Source organism: Ursus arctos, unplaced genomic scaffold (genome assembly GCF_023065955.2).
Source record: "Ursus arctos isolate Adak ecotype North America unplaced genomic scaffold, UrsArc2.0 scaffold_8, whole genome shotgun sequence".
In the NCBI taxonomy this organism is placed as follows: domain Eukaryota; kingdom Metazoa; phylum Chordata; class Mammalia; order Carnivora; family Ursidae; genus Ursus; species Ursus arctos.
The window spans coordinates 83,192,659-83,216,516 of record NW_026623100.1 but is presented as its reverse complement, the minus strand read 5'-3'; the positions used below and the strand labels follow the sequence as shown (position 1 = coordinate 83,216,516).

The following is a 23,858-nucleotide window of genomic DNA, read 5'->3' as shown; positions in this document are numbered from 1 at the left end:
GAGTAAGTTGATAGGAAGCCATATACACAAGTGACCCACAGATTTATAAAAAGATGGTGCCCAATCTCTCCAGAAACCTCCAATGTAAGTCACAGCAAGGAGTGGTAAGGGCCTTGGCAAAGAGCAGAAGGAGAATTTCCAGTGAAGGTTTGGGAAGACTCAATATTCGCAAGGGTGCATCCTTATGGACACTCTTTTGGAAAAATGCAAACCTGTGTCAAGTTTTCTGAAAAGCAGTATGAACACACATACACACACTGTACATTTGGCCTGGAGTTGCCTCTCTCTCTCTCTCTCTCTCTGGGGATCACAGAACAAAGTATGGTGCCTTTCCTTAGAGTAGATGACGCGATAACTGGCCCTCTCACGACATCCTTCTAGACAAACTGTTCTCCTGCCCTCACTGCAGAGGACAAGGAGATCCTTATCTCTCATGTCCCAGTGTGCATTCAAGGGACAGGTACCAAGGGGGGTTAGTAGGAAGAGAGACATCACGTCCCCCAACCACAAGCTAGTTCATGATGTTGTTCATGGAGGGGTCCTAGGTGAAGCCTATCAAATTCACTGTGAGCAGCAGTGAGTCCCAGACAGATGCCCTCCTGAGGGTGGGTCAGCCACACAGCCCTAGGAAGACATGGGTCATGCTGAATCATGACAATATGGTGGCCAAGGAGCCATAATTGAATGATCCAAGAATCTTTTCTACAGCCTTTAAAAAAAAAAAAAACCATAAAGGGGGCGCCGGGGTGACTCAGTTGTTTAAGCGTCTCCCTCTGGCTCGGGTCGTGATCTCAGGTTCCTGGGATCGAGCCCCACGTCAGAATTCTCCCTCTCCCTCTGTGCTCTCCCCCACCCCAATAAATAAAATCTTTAAAAAAAATAAATAAAGGATGTGCTTCTTTGGGGTATTACGGGGAGAGGAGACACATAACCTTTTAAATTCTTTAATTCTAATTTCTCTTTTTACATTTCATTCTCCTGCCACCCAATAATCTCCACGCAGTACTTCCCCATCATATTTTAACAAACACACAAAAACAAAACCACAGGAACTGCTCTCATTGTGGAAGTGACAAACGCCCTCAGCCGGGAGACTCTGGATGAAGCCCTCTGCTCCGAGGGGACAGCAGGCTTGCTGAGGTTGGGAGGGAGGTTTCTGAGAGACTGAAACTCCTCTTGCAGTCTTCTGTCTTCGCAAAGTCCTGCCATCCTCTGTAAGACTCTTCAGATCTGATGAGCTTCCTGTGCAAAGAAAAGCACTATTCAGTAATGACGAGGTAAGGATTAGAGATTTTTAGCACATGTAAACATTCAAACAAGCCCCTGAGAATTTTTTTTTTTTTTTTTGAGAGAGCACATGTGCACAAGCCGGGGGGGGGGGGATCTTTTTTTTTTTTTTTTAAAGATTTTATTTATTTATTTGACAGAGATAGAGACAGCCAGCGAGAGAGGGAACACAAGCAGGGGGAGTGGGAGAGGAAGAAGCAGACTCATAGTGGAGAAGCCTGATGTGGGGCTCGATCCCATAATGCCAGGATCACGCCCTGAGCCGAAGGCAGACGCTTAACGACTGAGCCACCCAGGCGCCCCGAGAGAGAGAATCTTAAGCAGGCTCCATGCCCAGCCCAGAGACTGACATGGGGCTCGATCTCACAACCCTGAAATCATGACCTAAGCTGAAATCAAGAGTTGACGCTTCACCAACTGAGCCACCCAAGTGCCCTGAGAATTCTTTATCTAAAAATTGAACAAGATTATTTGCGGGTGTAGAACACACCAGAGCCAAGAAAGGTCACTGGACCCTTTGTCAAAAGTGCAGCCACTCAGGGCCCAGCCAGCAGTGTCTTTACTCGCACTAGGGTGCTAGGTTCTGGCTGACAGGGAGGTGTCACAGCCCCTTACAGGTGTGTCTCACGAGATGGACCCCTGGGCTCTCTGGGCAGGGCCCCTGGGCCACCAGCAGCTCTGTCCAGAGATCGTGGGAGGGATCAGGCAGCCCCTGGAGGCCTGCACACGGGGCAAGTCACAGACGGGGTCCCAAGGCAGTGTCCTGAAGTGCCAAAGCACGGGTGGCTCTCTCAGCACCTGGTCCCAGCACACATGGTGCCCTCACAACTGGGCCTGGAGCTGCTGGACAGTGCTGCTGGCCATGAGGGGCCTGCGTGGGCCCCGGGCAGCCCCAGAGGCATGATGTCATCCGTCGTTCCGGCTGTTGCATGTCAGGTGGGAGAGGGCAGACCTGTGAGGAGATCCTACCCTCACGCGGCAGGAGCGGAGGTGCCCGCAGTGGGGCTCAGAGGTAGGAGTGAGAGGTGCTCGGACTCGACACGTGCTCGGAAAGCCATTGCTGACAGAACGAAGGGGGCATGGGGCAGTCACGGCTGTCCCTGCTCACCGCAGACGGGTCCCCAGGTCTGGTCCTCCAAGCCTGACCAGCTGCGGTGGCCGGCCGCAGACAGGGGTTCCGTGTGCTGCTCAGGCATTTAGAACAAAAAGTGGAAGGTCACCAGCAGAGGTGTGACACCAGCAAGGCTCCAGCTGCTTATGACCCCTATCTTTGAAAATGGAAAACAAGGACTTGCTGGGAAGTACTAATTTCACTGATCTCTGCCTTTTAATTTTCTGAAAGTCCATCTGAATAACTTTAAAAAGATCAATCAACTAACTAGGGCCTGTCACAGAGAAGGAAGTCCCCACAATGTCGAGATCCTAACTCTAAATAAAGAGACATTTTTCTGGTTTAAAAAAAAATCACAGACCAAATATAGGAGTAATAATTTCAGTGCTCGGGGCGCCTGGGTGGCACAGCGGTTAAGCGTCTGCCTTCGGCTCAGGGTGTGATCCCGGCATTCTGGGATCGAGCCCCACATCGGGCTCCTCCGCTATGAGCCTGCTTCTTCCTCTCCCGCTCCCCCTGCTTGTGTTCCCTCTCTCGCTGGCTGTCTCTATCTCTGTCAAATAAATAAATAAAATATTTTAAAAAATTATAATAATTTCAGTGCTCTACAGTTCTATTTCTTAATTTTTATGTTTGTTCTTCTGGGCTTCAGCAAAACGATGTGGATGTTATGAACGTAACAACTCCATTTAGGAAAAGCTGTCACCTAACAAAGCAAAGCTGTCTCACTGGCACATTCATTGAGCAGAGCCTCAGAAGAATCACGCGCACTGCCTCCGTGGCGGAGTAATGCTGCCCACGTGGCGAGCGGCGAGGACAGGACCTCAACTTCATTTCCTACCCAAAGTCGAGGAGACTTACTGGGGACCCAGCTCAGGCTGCCATTCACAATGCCACCGACAGGGGGTGGGGTGGGGGCCTTAAATATTTCTCAAATTCCGAAGGCCAGAAGTCCAGGATCAAGGTGTCAGCTGACTGGTTTCTGGGAAGTCTCCTTCCTGGCCTCACTGTGTCCTCTCGTGGGCTTTCCTCTGTTCTCAGTGGCCAGGGCGGGGACAGAGGGAGCTCATTGGACCTTAATTACTTCCTTAGAGGCCCCGCCTCCAAATACAGCCACACGGGGGTTAGGGCTTCAATAGAGGAACTTGGGAGGCACAGTCATTCCGCCCATCACAGCTCGGACTCAGGGGTTGGCCTCTGGGTTTTCAAATGTTAGGCGGAAGCAGGCTGTGTACCTAACGAGGCACCGTGCCCGTTCTGTGCCTCCCAATACAAAGGATGCTGGGGCCTGAGGAGCCTGTGTGACTCCAGTGATGTGGGTGAGAAGACAGAGGCTGGAATTCAAAACCTCAGTGAGCCCTGCCCCGCTGGACGAGCCTTCTGCCAGTGGAGTCCTACGGGCGAGTGCACCATTCCCTCCCGTTTCCTAGGAAAACAGACCTCTAAAATTGTTACTATTATTGAGCAGGGATTCCAACGTGATTCAAAATCAAGACGACACACAGACATAGAGGCGTTTCCACGTGGAGAGCTGTCCTCCCTGCACCTGCTCCCGCCCACCTCGCACCCCTCAGGTACCCTCTCGGTGCTCCAGCACGAATGTACACACCCCGCCCCTGCACAAAACACCGCAAGCCCTCCGCACTCTGCTTCTCCGTGAGCCGCGCGTGGCCACTTCGGCGAGACCCCAGATCTCTTCCTTTTCAGCTGCTACAAACTTCGTCTTTTATTTGGACGTCTGCAGGTGTCCCTGCAGCGCGAATTCCAAACACCGGCAGAGGGTGGATCAAAGGTGCGCGCTCATCATTCCAGCAGACAGGGCAAGCTGGTTTCCATTCTGCGCTCACCGCAGCAGCGCGGGGGTGCGTGGTCTCCCAGCAGCCTCACTGACTTCTGGATTTTTGCTAATAAATCCTGTTACGAGGTATTAATAGGACACATAAAGATGACGTCTCAGTGTAGTGTCAGTTTTCATGCTCCCAAGAGTGAAGCTGAGTATCTCTTCCTTGCTCGAGGGCATGTGCCTCTGAGTGATTTATGACCGGCCCATTCTTCTATTATTAGGCATTTTCTCACTTTCTCCAAGTTCTTTATGTATCAGAGAAATCAGCCTCTTGTCATAGCAGTTCCAATTCTTTTTCTGAGTTTGTCTATGTTTATGGCTTTTTAAAGTCTTTTAGTTCAAAGGGCTCTTGGGTGGCTCCGTCGGTGAAGAGTCCAACTCCTGATTTCGCCTCAGGTCGTGATCTCCAGGTCATGAGACTGAGCTCCACATCGGGCTCTGCGCTGAGCGTGGAGCCTGCTTAAGATTCTCTCCCTCCCTCTACCTCTGCCCTTCTCCTCCTCTGTGTGCATACACGCTCTCTCTCTAAAAAAATAAAAATAAATAATAATCATAATAAAGTCTTTTCAGTTCATAACTGATTTTTATGTAGTTCTTAAGTTTCTTTTACTGTTAATGGATTTTGAGTCCTAGATAAAAAGGCTCTGTTTACACCACTGGTTGAGTTACTGCCTTTTATGCTAAATTCTCACGTACCTCTGGGAGTAAGCAATAGAGCTCTGTAACACGGGGACAGACCGCACCTGCCGATCCTCTCTCCCACGCCACGGACCCTGTGTTCGTCCAAGATCCTTCCTCCCACTGTGGCTCCAGTGGAGGAAAGCACTAGGGAGGAATCCTAATTTTGAGGCATATTTTGATGAAAGCTGTTCTTTGCAAAATGCTCACGTCAGCGTTCAGACCAGTGGTCCTGTGCCAATCTCTCCCCCTTCCATTCCCTCGGCGGACGATGAAGAACCATAGCTGTCTTCACAAACCGGCGCGGGTTTTCTTCAAGTATCTGAATGCCTTCCTTGTGCAGCGGACACAACACCGCCAGGTGGCACCCTGCCTGCGTGCTCCCCTGCTGGAGGTGGCATCTGAGCACCGGAGCCGCAGAACGGACAGAGAGCGGTGCGACAGCGGCCAGACGCTTCGTTCCAGTGGCCTGCTCTCACCAGGTTCTGCGAGTCCGATCAGCACAGTACCTGGCAAGGGGGCTGTCACTGAGCAGCTCCCCTTCTCGTTCCAGAACAACGAGAATATGAGCATGAGGGAGACAGCTAGACATGGAGACCAAGGTCTTCCTTTGAAGGCCCCAGGCTTGCCTGACTGGGAATAAACATCGCTGGGAACAACAGGTGCCCATTACCACGCAAGCTGCCCGAGCGCCTGAACTGCGTTTTCGGTTTGGTTTTGTTTAGCTCGTGTTTCATGTGCCTGTCCTGAGAGAGAGCGGAGAGCCTCTCGATTTTCTCAAACCTCAGCAGTGGAGTCACCTCATCGCTCTGGCGTGGAAGCTACAAATAACACTTCAGCAGCCTCGATCTGCAAATCATTAAGCTCACGTTTTGAGAGCAGCCGCCACTGAGAAGCTTCTGTACCCCACGACACAGCACTATGTTCCATACTGTCATCACTCAGCTGTTCCCTGACGTTGACAAAGTGGACAGAACGACACATTTCTAAAGCTGGAACGATGCAGCTGTTTTTTATTTATTTATTCGACAGAGAGAGAGACAGCCAGCGAGAGAGGGAACACAAGCAGGGGGAGTGGGAGAGGAAGAAGCAGGCTCATAGCGGAGGAGCCCGATGTGGGGCTCGATCCCAGAACGCCGGGATCACGCCCTGAGCCGGAGGCAGACGCCCAACGACTGCGCCACCCAGGCGCCCCAGAATGACACATTTCTAAAGCTGGAACGATGCAGCTATTTTATTTATTTATTTTTTGAGAGGGGGAGAATCTCAAGCAGGCTCCACGCTCAGTGTGGAGCCCGACATGGGACTCGATTTCACAATCCTAAGGTCATGACCCGAGCCAAAATCAAGAGTCGGCCGCTTAACCAACTGAGCCGCCTGGGCGCGCCGATGCAGCTGGCTTCACATAATCACTAAGGTATTTCCTGTTAGTAAGAAGGAGTTTCCTGTCCCTTTATCATTCCCCTTCTCACTAGAAGTGGCTGAGCCTCATCTTACCTCAAGCTCCATGCACTTCCTGCTCTGTATGGCTATTACTTGCATTTGTGCAAATCCCCTGGGAAATTGGAAAGTTTGGGAAGGCACAATATGTCATCTCTGTATTTCCAATCCTGGGCATATAAAGAGGAACTGCCCAATTAAAAAAAAATCAGATTTTCAGAGGGTAGGGGAAGCAGTAAGAGCACTTTTAGATCTCCCAAATCTTCACCTGCAACAGAACCACAGATGTCTATGACAAAACGAGGTGGCAAGTAGCACTGACAGGGATGGGGAGCACACTGGGACTCTCCTGCCCTGATGATGGGAACGTAAAATGGTAAAAGATGTTGGCTGGCGTTTCTTAAAGTCAAATACACACCGGCCATGTGACCGAGCCATTCCCCTTAAGAGAAAGAAAAGCACATGTTGAGGAAAAGACGAGCACACACATGTTCACAGCAGCTTTATTTACTGCAGCCCCACACTGGGGACAAGCAAATGTCCGCGAGCAGGACAACGGGCGCACGAGCTGTGGTGTACCCACACAATGCACACTCCTCAGCAATAAAACTACTCCTCGGTGAGCTACTGACAGACACAGCAGGCGTGAACGCCAAAATAATCACACCGACGACCGAGCTCCGGACACAAAAGGAGTTTGTATCGTAGGACTCTAGGTATATAAAATCCTAGAAAACACAAATTAATCTACAGTGACAGCAAGTAGATCGGTGGTTGCCTGGGGATGGGGTCAGGGCAGGGAGGATTTCAAAGTGGCGTGAGAAAACCCTGGGGCGTGACAGACAGTTCTGGCAAAGGCTTCACCGGGGAGTCCATAGTCCACTTTACGTATGTGCCATTCACTCTCCATCAAGCGCACCTCTGTAAGCTGTTAAAAAGCAAAACAGTATGGTGACTCCACAAAGCTGACACATGCCAATGAAGGACTGGGCCTGCCCACCACAGCCTGCACACCTGTGGAGCAAAGCACAATGGGGCCACTGGACCCCGACAGATACCACAAAAGGGCCAACAGGTGTCCACTGCAAAGTGCAGCGGGCCAGCTGGAAGCCAGCGGCTGGAGCGGGACAGTTGTCCCTACCCTGGTGGTGAATGGATGCAAGGGACCCACTGCAAGAAGGTCTGAGGGCTGGAGCCATGGAGCCCGAGAGCCACTGCAGCTGACCCCATAGGGACCCACGCTGTGGGGACAGAGCCAGCACCAGCAGGACAGGGACAGTGGAGAGAGGAAGGATAAGGACTCGATGCAGGTGCGGTAGGGCCAGAGCCAGGGGAGCTCCAGAAGCTAGGTGCCATTATTTTTAGCATGAACCAAAATTCAACAGAAAAGAGAACTCCATGAAGTGAGAAAAACTATCTGAACTAAATGTTTACCTGAACTAAATGTTTAGGAAAATGAGCAACGGGAAAGTATCGATTCCACAGACAGCTATTCTAAGAAAACAGAAACAGAGCAGAACAAACACCCCTATAGACGGTGAGGGCGCGCCAGAAAGATGTGCCCACCAAACAGACCAAAATGAACTGCCTGGAAACCAAAAGAGAAGATCCAAGATGGGAGGACAACACATCAGCATGAGAACACATCAGAAACAAGGTGAGAGACTCAAGGGAACTAGAGAGACCAGAAAATCGATTTCAGAAACGGGACTCAGGAGCAAACGAAGACAACAAACAACACCCTCAGAGCCGCGACAGCAGCAGGACGACCTTTGAAACAAAAGAAACCTAAGGAGAGATGAAAGAGATTCAAGAGTAAGTACGGAACACAGAGGATGGACAGATCAGGTTTCAACACAGACACTAAGTTCCCCCAAAACACAACGCTGAAGCGGCAGCTCCAGGAACCCTCCTGAAATAGCGGGTGTGAACGTGCTCGCAAAGAGCCCACCGGGCTCCCGCCAACACTGACCCAGGGCGACCCACGCACGACACCGTCTACCACAACTACGGACTGCAGCAGCAGGGAAACCAAACCACGGAACATGGATGCAGAAAGGGGACATGACTTGTAAGAAAGAAAGACTCATGGGGCTTTTCATGCTGGAAAAAAGATGAAATCCATTTTGGGGAGTATGGTTCCAAGATGACACAGACCAAACGCTGGTTGTGTAACCACTGAATACATAGAAGTGAGACGAGAGGAGGGCAAGAGGGGAGGTTTTACTGTGTAATGGTTGACCATGGACATCCAGTGCTGTTTCCACGACCACGGCAGAACATTAGTATTAGTAGCCACATTCTGCATGCTACAGGGGAATAAAGCAAGCACGTAATTAAGGAGTATCTATCCCAGGATTCTCAGTGTAGAAGGACACACATTAACAGACCTGGGCACTGAGCACCAAGAGCCGCCAACACCAGAAAAATGCAAACAGCCTAGGCCTGCTGATGAAAGCACGTGGCCATCTATCATCCACCTGCGGTGTGGAAACTGATTCTGATCAAGCCTCTGGGTCCAGCTGCCATTTGCAGAAAGTACAGAGGCCAAAAGTTTTCTTCTGCTGGACTGTGCCAGGAGAATGCATGTGGCAAAATCGAGACTGTGGGAACCAACAGGACAAATGGCCCAGGTTCCTCAACAGATAAACCTTATAAGGAGACCAATACATGCAATAAAGAGACTTCAGAAACGCAAAGAAGTCATTTCTCCAAGAGTCAGGATTCATTTTGGAGGGAGGGAGGGGCTGGGGTTGGAAGAACACGTGGAGAGCCTTCTGGGGTGTTTGGCAAAGTTCTAGTTCTTGGCCTGAGCAGTGGTCATAAGGTATTCACCTTATAGTAATGACAACTCAATGTGCTAAACATTGTGTCATTTGTGTCATTTTCTGTACCTTTTTATGATAAAGTAGTAAAAAAAAAAATGGGGGCACCTGTGTGGCTCGGTTGATTAAGTGTCTGCCTTTGGCTCGGGTCATGATCCCAGGGCCCTGGGATCAAGCCCCACGTCGGGCTCCCTGCTCAGTGGGAAGTCTGCTTCTCCCTCTGCCTCTCACCCCACCCCCCTGCTTGTGCTCTCTCGCTCACACTCTCTCAAATAAATTCTTAAAAAATAAAAAAAATTTTAAAAATGATCATAACCAAACTTCAACTTGTACAGTGTTGTTTTTTTTTTTTTTTTTTTAAGCAAGTTCCACAGCCAGTGTGGAGCCCAGTGTGGGGCTTGAATTCATGACCCTGAGATAAGACCTAAGCTGAGATCAAAAGTCAGACGCTTAACTGACTGAGCCACTCAGGGGCCCCTGCTTGCATAGTGCTTTTAACAGAACAGCCAAAGAAATTCTAAAAGATTTATTTATGCATCTTGCTGTACGATGTTCCTATACAACAGTCAAACAGCAGGGCTATGTGCAGGCTTGCCTCGTACACAGGTGCCAAGCCCACACTCCCTCCGCCAAGGCGTGGGCCCTGGCATGAACTGTAGCCACCAAGGGAGCATCGCCTTGTCCTAATCCACAGGTACATACAAGTCAACTTGAACATTCTGAGACTCAATCCTGCCAACTAGAAGGTAAATGAACACCTTTCAGAACACTTCCAGACCTTGTCTGCATTTTTAAACCACTGCTGTATTCATGCCTTATTAAAGTCCTAAAGTTTCTGTCCAGACTGCAATAAAACTAATGAGAACAGTGTCAAACCCAATAAAACATAGTGCTGAAATTTCAAATAATGCTCAAATCTCAAAGGATGCTCAAGTTATTATAGTTTAACCGCTTTTTATCACAGGGTATCACAGAAGGACTGATTTACTTTTGTAAGTTGTGTCTGCCCATCTACTACAATTTTATTTTTCACACCAGTAAGGAAAGGTAAGAAAATAGTCACTCACTCAAGTTCTTCCAAGAATTAAAATTACTTCTTTCAGTCTTCGGGTTGCTTAGCTCCTTCTCTTGCTAATCTGTCAGCTTCTTCATTGCCTATAAATCCCGAATGACCAGGAACATGCATCTGTTAAGTAAATTTTGTTCCTTTTATCTTTACTGATTTTTTACACAAGCAACACACAAACACATTCTCACTGACTGTTCCCAGTGGGCGGAGTGGAAGAACGCTCCTCCCCCCACGGCCCCTCCCCCAACAGCTCTAGAAGGCACAACCTCCACGCCCAACGCGTCAACAGAACGCAGGCATTTACAAAAATCCCATTTTGATTCTCCACAAATTGGACTGTCCTGTTTTTATTGTTTTTTTGCCCCACTTAATGATGGAACTTGGAAAGCTTTCCAGGCAAAACATATGTATGTATAGATGGGGACAGATATACACCCAACGCACATACTTTATTTTCTTTAAATGCTGTCAGAGGAGATATACTTAGTGTGATTTTTGTTTTTTTTTCTAAGTAGGCTCTACACCCAGTGTGAGCCCAACGTGGGGCTTGATTTCACGACCCTGAGATCAAGACCTGAGCTGAGATCAAGACTTGAGCTGCGATCAAGAGTCAGATGCTTAACTGACTGAGCCACCCAGGCCTGCACTTCTGTGATTTAACCACTGTTTACATCTACATTGCTGAAGGGCAGATTTAAACCTTCCGGTGTGAAGCTGTTCTCAGTGGTCCTGGGGTGGAAGACCAACACAGGGTTAAGACAATGGCTAGAGTTTAACTTGCTCTGTATTGTTTGAAAAAACAGTTCTGGTTTTTTTAAGATTTTATTTATTTGACAGAGACAGAGAAAGAGAGAGCATAAGCAGGGGGGAGGGGCAGAGGGAGAGGGAGAAGCAGACTCCCCGCTCAGCAGGGAGCCCGACATAGGGCTTGATCTCAGGACCCTGAGTCAGACACTCAACTGACTGAGACACCCAGGCTCCCCTGATATCTTATGTTTTATAAAGGACAGATTCATATGGAGTATGTATGGGTAGAGATTTGTAACTGTAGATCTCTTGGTAATTATATTTTCTAAAAATAATCTTATTTATTCATTTTTTATAATTTCTTAAAAAGATTTATTGGAGAGAGAGAGCACGAGCAGGGAGGAGACGGAGAAGCAGGCCCCCTGCTGAGCAAGGAGCCCGACGTGGGGCTCGATCCCAGGACCCTGGGATCACCTGAGCTGAAGGCAAACTCAACTGACTGAGCCACCCAGGCGCCCCCTGAAAAAAGTTTTAATAAAAACTATCTATTAATAAGAAAATTATTTCCATTTTGGAAAAAAAAAGTCATGTTACTAAAGTCTTACCAGACCGTATTTTTAACAAAATACCTTATATATTAGTTATATTTTGACATTTTGGCTGATTGCAAAGAAATCAACAGGTTGACTATCACCAGGTCAGTTTCGCAGTGATGAGGTTAATGAAGGATATTGGGAAGAAAGGCGGCAAAGACAACCTCGCCCCCCCCCAAGAGGAAACAACCATTGAAAGGACTTTACACCACCCTGGAAGGAGCCTTCCACTCTTTCCCACGTGACAGATGACAAAAACCTGACTGGGTGACATGTGTGGGGAGGGTTAATCAGATGAAAACAGCCGCCAACAAGCCCATAAAAACCCCTAGACTTAGAAACTTGGGTGGCAACCCTCTTAGGTCTCCTCCCTCTTTGGGAGCTTTGTACTATTGCTCAATAAACTTTGCTTTGCTGCCCACCACTCTTCGCCTGGTCTACCTCTTCATTCTTCAAAGCGGCGTGACCACAACCGTGGGCACTAAAGGAAAAGAAATCCCACAAGGCGAGCCCAGACGAGGCACTCCTACGCACCGCCAAGACAATGGGAGGAATACTGAACACCCCTCAGTCACGCTGCCCAAACAGTGTGTTCTGCACACACTCACACCAATAATAAGCAGCATTACTTACACGATGATCAAGGCTCAAATGTGTTCCAAATTCTAATACGTACTACGATACTGATTTCATGTAAACTGTTACTTTAACCTAAGTCATTAAATCACTTACAGAAAGCACTGATCTCTCCAGTTAATTTAGAATATTTGGTCCTTGGCACCTGGGTGGCTCAGTCAGTTAAATGTCCGACTCTTGATTTTGGCTCAGGTCATGATCTCAGGGTTGCGAGACTGAGCCCCCCATTGGGCTCCACATTGGGCGTGGGGCCTGTTTAAGATTCTCTGTCTGCTGCCCCCCTTCCCCGTCTTCTCTCTCTCCCCCATCTAAGAGTATTTGGTCCTCACAGCTATGTGACAGGACTGGTTCAGACAACACGCACCCACTGGATGTCCATGCCCTGGGTGAGCTGCTCCAGTGCCACGAAGTCCTCCTTGTTGATCACCTCTTTCCCTGTGCTCGTTTTCCACCCATTCTTCTTCCAGCCTTGAACCCAATTAGTGATACCTACAAGAAAAGCACACTCACAGTCCACTGAGCTCGAATGTCCTGGTCTCCTCCTCCCAGACTTCCCTCTTCTACCCACTCTACTTGTCTTCACAGCGGTGTGTGGACTTGCCACTGGCCCACACAGGCTGTACTCTGGCCGGGGACACAGCCCTGGCATACTCCTCTGCTTATCCCTTTGCTCGGACTGGTGCTGACCCACAGCTCCCAGCCTAAGAGGACGCCTCCTCCACCTCTTCCACACCCCCTCCCCGTGTCCTAAACAGGATTATTTCTCAAAGGAGCCAACAGCACGTCACCTTAAGTTACTTATGCATATTTACAGTCGAAGGACCACGAGAGCAGGGACATATCTACTCCACTGCCCTATCTTAGGAGCCTGGCCCATAAGACACGCCTACGTGGCAAACTCCAGAGCAGCAGAACGGGCTCCAGAACCCCCAGCTTTCTCTTTATACCCCACAAACCAACTGTTGTCCTTATTTGCCATTTGGATCTTGCCCTGAGACAATACCTCCTACACAAGAAAGAAATACCTATTTTCCTTCACGTTTACTAGGAAAACACGAGAAGTACAATGTGAAAGCTTACCATTTATAGTAAACATACTGTCCGTATATAGAACCAACTTCTTGATGTTTTGAGCCTTTGCTTGTTCGATGGCTTTGCAGGCTGCCTTGAAGAAACAAGCCAGTCATCATGCTATAGAAATTGTTCAACTTTCAACATTACTGATGTTTGAAATCACTTCACCATTTAAGCATTCTTTCTTTTTCTGTGCTAAATGTAATGACTATATGCTCTGTGTGAAATAACGCTACACATACAGTTCTGTTTGCACATCTATTTGAAATAACTTAAAATTTTTCTGGAAAATTCCTATCCGTCAGAGTCATTAGTAACCCCAAACCAAGTTTCTGGACTCTGAGTATCTTGTGCACAGAGTGTGTACACAGATCACTGCTATGACAGATTTACTCTCAGTGGAAAACGTGTCTGACGACTTACGTGAATTTCTGCTCGCTGGTTGGTCTGCCGCCCGGGAAGCCTAATGCCTATGTTCCTGGTTTCAAAACAATACAAAGGAAAATGAAATCAATTAAAAAAGCTAATTTTCAAAGTGATTCCTTAAATCTCTTACTAGACGATAGGCTGGATACATTTTTTTGACACATGAAAGCATCATACAAAAAAACCAGCCTTTAAAAATCAAACCAAGAGTACTAACATTTTATGGAAAAGCACCATGGGATGGTCTTGTGAAGAATACACAGACACTCGGTGCCACACAAGCTCGCCACCTCTTACAGGGTTTGAGGCTAAAATGGGGTACAAAGGGAAAGAACTCTGTAGACCACAAGTGGAAAGAAATGTAAAGTCTTATTGTTACTGAACAGTTTCTGTTACATTATGTCCAACACTGCTGCGGGCACTTGTAGATGCTGGAGACAAAGCCCAGAACTGATGTGGCTACTTCACAGGCTCAAATCCCTTTTACGTTGGCTTTTAGGGCTACCGAGTGTATCTGAATGATCACACTTGGCACCACCCTGACCTTGTGCCTTGTGAAAAACCAGAGGTAACCTCTAAGCTCACATGTCCTCAGAAGAGTCGTGGGGACATGACGGGCTCCAAGTCTGGTGACCTTGGACATCCTTGCCAAAACCACCCCGCCGGAGACAAGTGACTCTCCTCGGGGGCAGGGAAGTCATCTGGTAGAAGCCATCAGCGAGACACAGACTCGTCAAGATTCAGGGCACAGAAAGCAGTGCTGAGGTATTCTACATTCTGAAGACCAAAGCCGTCAGAGTCGACATGAACCAGAGCTCGTTCCTCTGCTACCTGTGGCTCAGCTAACCGAACAATAAGCAATCTTGTGTCACGCCTTGACAAGTTTTAGAATGTGATTCACTTCGATTTGAAGCCTTTTTTGTTTACTCACAAAGGATGGCCCGGCCCCCAGTAAACACCGATTCCTGCTCGTGCCCTCCTCCGCCCATTACTGGAGCAGCAGCCATCAGTGTAGACGACGACAAATTCTCCTGGAAGAGGGAACTTCATGAGTGCCACTGCACATGGTGCCAAAGCACCAAAAACAGAGATTCGTTTAACAAATTCACAAAGCTTGAATTCACATTTTAAACTGAGAAAGTATTGTACAATGTGATCCATATTTTCTGTCTAGGAAAAATGATCAATTTCTTACACAGGGGCCCTCGACACATCTTGATTAGCACGCACTCACGTTTCAGTTCCCAGGATCACAGGCAAATTAAAGGTAAAGGCAGTCATTTTGTGAACCTAGGACCCACAGCGGTGAGGGCTGCTGTTGCAACCCCCACTACAGAGGTCAGAACAGTGCCGCTATCCCTCTCCTCACGGAGGGCTGTCATTGCAAACAAGTAGTGCCCTGGCGGATAAGGACCTGTCCGCCAGAGTCTAGTCCTCCAACAAATGTCGGTCTAATGTTTTTTTCTTAGTATATTTGCCTCTAGTAAACTATGGTCCCGTGTCTTTGCTTCTTTGCATCAAGACAGAGGGTCAGGGGCACCTTGTGGCTCAGTCGGTTCGTCTGCCTTTGACTCAGGTCATGATTGCAGGGTCCTGGGATTGAGCCAGCCCCCCCTCCCCAAGTCAGGCTCCCTGCTTCTCCCTCTCCCTCTGCTGCTCCCCCTGCTTGTGCTCTCTGTCAAATAAATAAATAAATCTTAAAAAAAAAAAAAAAAAAGACAGAGGGTTTGATCAACATACCAATGCTGTAAAGAAGTAGGTAGAAGAAATCTGAGGCCACTGATGACTAGAACACTCTCTGCAGGGGGGGCAGAAGTCAGGCTGGCAGATCTTGAAGAGCAGGGCTCTGGGAGCAAACAGGGGCCCTGCACTGTTTGTCAAAAGGATAACAGACTGGACAAGGCAGGCAAAGGGAAAAGGAGGGAGGATGTTAAAGGAAGAACACATTCCTAGCCAGAGTGGGGCTGGGAGTGTGGGAGAACACGGGTGTTGGATAAGAATCCTTGGTTCAATCGAAATTGACACCATTAACACAACGGCCTTTGTGGTCACTGAATTTCGTCTCAACTGCGAGTACCTATCAGGCACTGCATTAAATGCCATTGTAATTCAAGCTACTGTTAGTACCTTGGAAATGGCTCATCTCCCAATTACTCCACACATATGTGCTCTGATGACTACTGGCAAGTAACCAAATCAAGAACATTTGGGTTTTTTTTACATAACTGCAATATCGATTTATACAGTTTTAATGCAGCTTGACAAAAAACATTTTCTATTGGTTTTCCTTGAATTATAAGATAGTTTATTCTTGGAGAAAACTTGGAGCCTACAAATATACTGATTTATACAAAACTCCTGCTTAACAAAAAAAAAAAAAAGAAAAAAAAGAAAAAAAGCTACTTACTCCTATTTTCTGTTCATACATGTAAAAAACAAAATAGGAAATTTATATACCATAAGTCACTAAATATAAACTGATCCCTGGAGTTAAAAGTAGAGGAAAAATTCATGACTATTTTGCTTCTCAGGACTAAGAAAAACCATTTATGTTTTGCAAAGGCTAAACGTAAATGGTAAACATACTCGTACTAAAAAAGAGCTCTGTCCAGTCCTTTCTTCTTTTTTAAAGATTTATTTATCCATTTGAGAGAGAGAGAAAGAGAAAAAGAGAGAGCGCTGGAGCACCTGTGCGGGGGAGGGGCAGAGGGTGAGGGGAAGTGGACTTCCTGCTGAGCACTGAGCCTGACTTGGGGGCTTGACCCTGAGATCAGGACCTAAGCGGAAGCCAAGAGCCAAATGCCTAACTGACTGAGCACCCAAGCATCCCCCAAGCCCTTTTTTTTTTTTTTTTTTAAGATTTTATTTATTTATTAAGAGAGAGAGACAGCCAGCGAGAGAGGGAAAACAGGCAGGGGGAGTGGGAGAGGAAGAAGCAGGTTCCCAGTGGAGGAGCCTGATGTGGGGCCTGATCCCAGAACTCCAGGATCACGCCCTGAGCCGAAGGCAGAAGCTTAACAACTGAGCCACCCAGGCGCCCCCCAAGCCCTTTCTTACTTAAAGAAGCTGAAGCCTTTGCATTTTCTCATAGTGACCTGAAATGCTGTGTGCACAGAGAATAATGGTGTTTCCAAAGATTACTGTTTTTCATTTATAGGCCACATAATGCTTTTCCGATGAATGTCCAAAGTTCTAATAATTCTGCACAGTTCAACCAATATAAAATAGTAACCTTAGAAATTTTTAAAGAAACTTCAGATGAGAATGAAAATGCTAAATATTAGCTCAACTTTCCCCTATTAAGTCGGAAAAGTTCTTACACTTATTTTCATGATTATTATATGAAAAACTTAAAAATCCAAGAGATATACCCATATAAGAAAACGAGTCTTTGTTAACTGAAGGCACGGATTCCGTGTTCTGTCTCACATGCTTCACACAGGGCTCTGCATTTTCCTCTCCACCCGAGGGCTCACGGAGTCGCTTGTTGGCTTTCACTTGTGATTCTCGTTCATGCTTATTTTCTGTCCCTGAAAGATCGAGTCTACTCAAAAACCAGGAAAATACAAACATAACATGAAATGCTTAAGAATCCAGAAATTCAGTAAGTGATTTAGTATCACTAAATCAGACTTAAATACGCTCTGCCTGTGGCCCTATAGAGGAAATAACTTAAGACGGTCCACACTGTGTCAGATTTTGATGTCCTATGAAAGTACTCTAAATTTTCCATAAGCTTGATAAGGGCGATATGAAGACAAAAGCCACATTTCTATTAAAGTAGAAATCTGGCTTTGACAGAGATAGCAGGGATACCAAGGGTTCTGAATCCTACAGGGTGGGCAGTTTGACAATCTGAGGGACTCTTTACCCAGAAAGAAAACAAGGACCAGAATTTCGTAGATACTACTCTAGATACTTCAACACTATCAATGCCAGGTGGAGAACATCCAGGAAAGTTGAGAGGGTACGGGTAACTGGACCTTAAGTAAACAGACAGTGGGCCACACTGAGAAAAGAAAGTAGAAACCAAACAGCAGAAGAGGCTGGGTCCCTTCAGGGCGACAGTTACAGAGCTTTGCTTCACGAGCTCAGCCAAGGGACGCAAAATTAATCCCAAAGGCGTCTCAAACACTCAGGTTATATGGGAGCAGCTTTTCCTACATTCTCATTTTATGGAGTGGGAATAGGGGCACAGAAGGAGTAACTAATGGTATCTCCAAAATAACAACTAAGCCCAACACTACAGAGTTCACTTTAAGCTCATCCCTAAACCAGGGTTGGAGAAATAGGGCTCTAGTGTTGACTGAACACCTACCACATGGGTCCAAGCCACAATGTCCTGCCTGGAGTAGCTTCTCCACCCACACCTATCAGAAGACTGCTAAAGATTATCTAGGCGAAGTGTGAGTGAAGCCACTACGAAGAACAATGTTTGGTTTTCCACTCTGCTGTGTTTACCTTTAAAATATTCCTCTAGGGGGGCCCCTGCGTGGCTCAATCAGTTAAGTGTCTGCCTTCAGCTCAGGTCATGTTCCCAGAGTCCTGGGATCAAGCCCTGTGTCGGGCTCCCTGCTTGGTGGAGATCCTGCTTCTCCCTCTCCCTGCAGCTCCCTCTGCTTGTGCTCTCTCTCTTTCACTCTCACTCTATCTCAAGTAAATAAATAAAATCTTTTTTTTTTTAATTTTTTTTTTTTTAAGATTTTATTTATTTGACAGAGATAGAGACAGCCAGCGAGAGAGGGAACACAAGCAGGGGGAGTGGGAGAGGAAGAAGCAGGCTCATAGCGGAGGAGCCTGATGTGGGGCTCGATCCCATAACGCCGGGACCACGCCCTGAGCCGAAGGCAGACGCCCAACCGCTGTGCCACCCAGGCGCCCCTCAAGTAAATAAATAAAATCTTAATTAAAACAAAAAAAATTCCTCTAGGGACTTTACATAAGTAAATCCAAAAACACAAGTACAAGTCAAAGGGTTAATTGTGCAGAAGTTTAACACCAATACAAATATTGATTTTATCTGCAGTAACAGAGAAAGTTAAATTGGAATGGAAGTTTTTAAAGAATAGGTAAGACTTTGAAGGAAAAGGAGCCCATGTTGTCAGATAATTTTCCCTTCACAAAATTGGGTTGAGTAAGTTAACCCCAAATCAGTTTACATAAATCGTGGTAACTGCCAAGCAGCTCAAGAATCCCAAAGTAAAAATATACGTCACAGTAAGAGAGAATCTGGGGAAGGGGCTAACACTTCTGCTTTGACACAGTTCTTGAACATTAAAGATGTGAAATCCCAATTTACATATATAAGCCACCGACTTGGAGGTCTCGGTAAACTTTTAAGAAAGGTGATTCGTAGATATAAAGAACTATCCTGCCTTAGTATTTAGAGTATTTAATAAACAGAAGCATACTTCTATGGGAAGAACTGAAGTATGAACAAATTACTATTTGGTTGAACAAAAGAGCCGTGAAAAGGAAGCATTAAGAACCCAACGAAGACAAGAGCCGTACTTGCACATTTGTTTTCTGTCCCAAACGGATTTCTCCACCAGGGCAGAAAATCTAATGGTCACGTCACAACTTCCTTAAAAGCTGCTGGGGAGACAGAGGGTGAAGCTGATGCAGTGAGTGAGGTTCTGCCCTGCTTCAGAAACTCATCCTGCAGGGCAGATCCCTAAGCGTGACTGCCTCTCCCCGAATTCTGCTTTGACCACAAGTGTCATGCTCCCAAAGGAGCAGCTATGCAAAGCTTGAGCATCTCAGTGGGACTGTAGAGAGCCTGCTCAAAAAAAGCAGATTCAAACTATTCTCTCATCTTAATTCACTAGTAAAAAAATTTGTGAGTAAAGCTAATGAGACACAACGTTTTCAAAGTAGGTTAAGATATACAGTTTACCCCCGAACGACATGGGGGTCTGACGCCCTGCTCAGTCGAAAATCTGAGTATAATCTCTGATTCCCCAAACGCTTAACTACTACTGATAGCCTACAGTTAACTGGAAGTCTTACAGATGTGAACAGTTGATTCACACGTATTTATATATGTCCTATACACTGTAGTCTTGCAATAAAGTAATGGAGAGTAGAAAATGTTATTAAGGGGCGCCTGGGCGGCTCAGTCGGTTAAGTGTCTCCCTTTGGCTCAGGCCATGATCGTGGAGTCCCAAGATCGAGCCATGTTGGGCTCCCTGCTCACCAGGGAGTCTCCTTCTCCCTCTGCTCCCCCCCCCCCCCGCTGGCTCATGCTTGCACACTCTCTCTCAGTCTCTCTCTCTCTCAAATTAATAAATGAAAATTTTAAAAGAAAATGTTAAGAAAATCCTAAGGAAGGACACTTGGGTGGCTCAGTTGGTTGGGCATCTGCCTTCAGCTCAGGTCATGATCCCAGGACCCAGGGATCGAGCCCCACATTAGATTCCTTTGCTTGGCGCAGAGCCTGCTTCTTCCTCTGCCTGCCCCTCTCCCCACTTGTGCTCACTCTCTCTCTCTCTCCCTGACAAATAAATAAAATCTTAAAAAAAAAAAAAAGTCCTAAGGAAAATTTATAATAAATGTATGTTATATGATAAATGTAATATAATGAAGTCTGCATATAAGTTTACCCACGCAGCTCAAACTCATGTTGTTCAAGGGTTAATTATATTTTAAAAATTTTGTGCTCTCAAGCAGTCACCCTTAGTTCTGCATACTTGATGTTCCTTATAGTGGAACTTAAGCTTCAATTAATTCTACTTTCTCCAACACATGAAACTGTAGGAAACTCTGATTGTGTGACCCTGTCCTAAATAAGAAGGAAACACCATACATACAGGTGCATGCCAGGAAACAAACTACATTCATCACTTAAAAGCTGTAGCCCGTTCAATTTGATAACAGAACAGGTATTTTTTTAAAGGTAGAATTAGGGGCTCCTGAGTGGCTCAGTCAGTTGAGCATCTGCCTTCAGCTCAGGTCATGATATCAGTGTCCTGGGATGGAGCCCCATGTTGGGCTCCCTGCTCAGCCGGGGGGGGGGGGGGGGGGGGGTGGGCTTCTTCCTCTGCCTGCCACTCCCCCTGCTTTTGCACACTCTCTCTCTGACAAATAAATAAAATCTTAAAAAACATATTTAAAAATAAAAAATAAAAATAAATAAAAGAATTAAGTAGAGTGAGGACTCCAAATGGAACAGCAGATTGGAGTCTCAGCTTGTCTCTAATACTGTTACTAACAGAAACCACTAAGCTAAACCATTAAGCTCAACTGCTTTTTGCCTGTTTCCTCATCTGTAAAACAGAAAAATGGAAACAATCATCACATCCTCTGTTTAGAAGATAGCTATACAGACCAAGTGACACTGGGGTATGCGAGGTTTTGAACAGGTTAAAACACCATAGTGATGAGAGCAGCTGACTACCTTCTGAGCCATCTGGGCTTGCAGGCTTTCTGACAAAGGCCCAGGCCTCCTCCTCAGTGGCAAACTTCTTAAATCTCGCAGCAGGAAACCGGTCCACCTGGGCTTTACATTCGCTCCTGGAATAGAGTGCAATGTTACTTCCTTCTCCCTTACTGTTCCTCTTTTTAACAGATTCCTTTCTTAGGTTGGGAACAGGGTGAAAAAGGTTGGGGCTGTCAGCTCGGTGGGGACAAAGGGTCATGCCTGTTTGTAGTTTTGTTTCCTGCCAAACGCTTTCACCCCGTGGTGCTATGTATCAGCCAGATAGTACACCAGCATGTCACAGTTTCCTCAATCTCAAAACCAGAAATTTTGGGTCTTTGAAAAAGGAAATCCTATTAATCATTTCATTACAGCACACAGATAATAAACCCTGATACCATATGGCGGGGAGAGTCCTACTCGTGGAATCCGAAGACGTGGATACAACAAGCCCTATCTGTGTCACTTACTAACCCCAAGAATTTCCTGACCACAGTAACTACACCTGAAAAAAATAAACCCACCTCCAAGGACCCTTACAGGGATCCAAACTTAGTTTATAAGAATTTCTCTTTTTAAAAACACAGGGAAGACGAGGGTAGGTATTATCAGAGTTTGACTATGTGTAACTATTTCGAAATTCTTTCCCCGAAACAAAAAGGATTAAGTTGAGGCCCCTGGCCACCCTTAAACTACATGCGGCATTTCTGACACTGCCAACAAATACGAAACCGAGTCGGAGCCTGCGGCCGGGACCTGCAAGACCACGTCAGCGGAGACCGGCGGGGGCGGGCCCGGGGCTCCCACTGCCTGGCGGGCCGCAGGACTCCCAGGCGCTCCACCCCCGGCCGCAAGCCGCGAGCTCGCGTCCAGTCCGCCCTGGGCTCGGCTTTGGGGAGGCGCGGCCCACTCACCAGGTCTGGAAGACCCCGGCCTTGCGGCCCCTCTTCACGGCATAAAACATGCTGAGACCGCTGCAGCCCTGGGTGCTGAAGCGCACGGCGGCCAAAGCAAGTCTGCGCGCCACGGCCAGAAGCCTGGTCATCACTCACAACCGGCCATCGCCAAGCAGCTTAGTTCCCTACCTCGCGCCACCACCACACAGACACAATTTCCGGCGGCGGCGCGGGGTGATGACGCGAATACCAGCAGGGCCTGGGAGGCGGGGCCTAGGGGCCTAGCGCTTGGCTCTTTCCAGGCTCAATTTCCCGGAAGTCAGGGAGAAAGTCGGACCTGGGCGGTCCCGGGAGGGGCGGGACCTACGGAGGTGGGTGGGGACTGGTGGCGGGGGCGGGGGCGGGTCCGCGTGAGGGGCGCGGGCTGGGCGGTGTGGGCGGGCGGGACGGCTAGAGGCTGGTATTCTCGCCCCTCCTCCTCCCCGCCGCGGTTTGGGGGCCTGTCCCGGGCCCTCTGTGTGCGGTCCGGGCTGTCCAACCAAAGGCATAGGTGGCTTTCTCGTAACTGTCGCTGAGGCCGGAAGGACTGGCGTTCAGCGATGAGAAAGAGAGCCGAGGCCGGCGGGGAGGGGAGCGCGCCACCCACGTGGGTTCGTGACCGGCAGGATGTCAAATCCTAATGCGCTGGGACCCAGGGAGAACATTCAGTTGTAAAGGCAATTTGTTAGAATTCTGCCCGATATTTGACTTTTGCTCTAGTAAGCAAAACGACTTTTTGAAAAGTCCTGTCCACTGGCAATCCTTACTTATCAAATTAATTTTAAACGACTTTAATCTTCTCTAGGTGTTCAGTTGGGCACCCCTTACCGAACACCGACTGAGCGCTGCCCAAGCCCCAGCTGTGCGCGGTTGTGTAAGACAGTCTGAGCACCGACGAACCGCCGAGATGGGCCCGTGAACAAGGAGACGAGGGTGAAAAGCCACCAGTTTGAGAAGTGCGGGGCAGACACCGGAGAGCGAGACTGCCTGGGCCGGGGCGGGAGGCGGGGTGCGAATACGGTTTTGAAGGGCAGAAAGTTCATTCCCATGCATTAGGCAGAGAGAAGGAAGAAGGAACAGCGAAGGGGAGACAGACCTCCCTGTGGTCAGGTGTGTGCTTATCTGTGAACTCAACATTCATTTAAAAAATTTCAACTTTCCACATTTAAATTTAAATTGGCTATGGTCCATTCCTCATTCCTATTTTTATTCCACTTCAAGATAGCTTCTTAAAAAAATTGTCCTGGAAGCACCTGGCTGGCTCAGTTGAAAGCGTGTGTGCTTCTTGGATCTCTGGGTTATGAGTTCCAACCCCATGTTGGGTGTAGAGGTTACTAAAAAAAATAAATAAGCTTTAAAAATAATTTAAAAATTGTACTTAAAAATAATTAATGATTGATCATGATATCTAGAAGAGATATGAAACCCAGAGATGCCCTGGCCACTGCTCTCAGGATGATGGCAGCCCCTCTTTTCACTGCAGTTTGTTCTGTCTTCACTCAAGGCTTCTGGAGCGCCAGTGGCCTCTGAGTGAGCTCAGGCTAGACCTTGGACAATGTATTTCCAGACTTGCTTTCTTCAGCGGCATCACTAGCTCATCCTTTCCGGTGACAACAGGTTCGGTTATGGACACGGACAGCACTGGAAGACCTGGTTGCACATTAGGAGGCTGAGCGGAAGTAGATCAGTGTAGTGGACCAAAAGCAAAAGTCTTCACTCTAAAACTCTGAGCTGGGATAGTCAGTCCACTATGACATGTTGGCAATAGTAGAGGTTA

At 47.5% G+C, this 23,858-nt stretch overlaps 1 protein-coding gene across 6 annotated transcripts; it reads right to left on the bottom strand.

The window, feature by feature from the left end:
- Positions 1-931: 931 nt before the first annotated feature.
- On the bottom strand, positions 932-22,274 carry RNASEH1 (ribonuclease H1). 6 transcript variants are annotated; one of them, XR_007190879.2, is made up of 9 exons: positions 22,061-22,274; positions 21,126-21,241; positions 17,101-17,259; positions 14,661-14,760; positions 13,727-13,781; positions 13,310-13,394; positions 12,594-12,718; positions 10,252-10,339; positions 932-1,242 (listed from the first exon to the last, which is right to left on the bottom strand). XR_007190879.2 is itself a non-coding variant. In XM_026518116.4 (9 exons), the coding sequence occupies exons 1-8, from the start codon at positions 22,189-22,191 to the stop codon at positions 10,284-10,286; spliced, it is 858 nt and encodes a 285-aa protein (XP_026373901.2). In that variant the 5' UTR covers positions 22,192-22,273; the 3' UTR covers positions 932-1,242; positions 10,252-10,283. The 6 variants fall into 6 exon arrangements, 4 of the variants coding, with proteins under 4 accessions (XP_026373901.2, XP_026373915.2, XP_026373926.2 ...); XM_026518116.4 differs by having other exon boundaries at positions 10,252-10,370; positions 22,061-22,273; XR_007190878.2 differs by lacking the exon at positions 932-1,242 and adding an exon at positions 5,916-7,287.
- Positions 22,275-23,858: the final 1,584 nt, after the last annotated feature.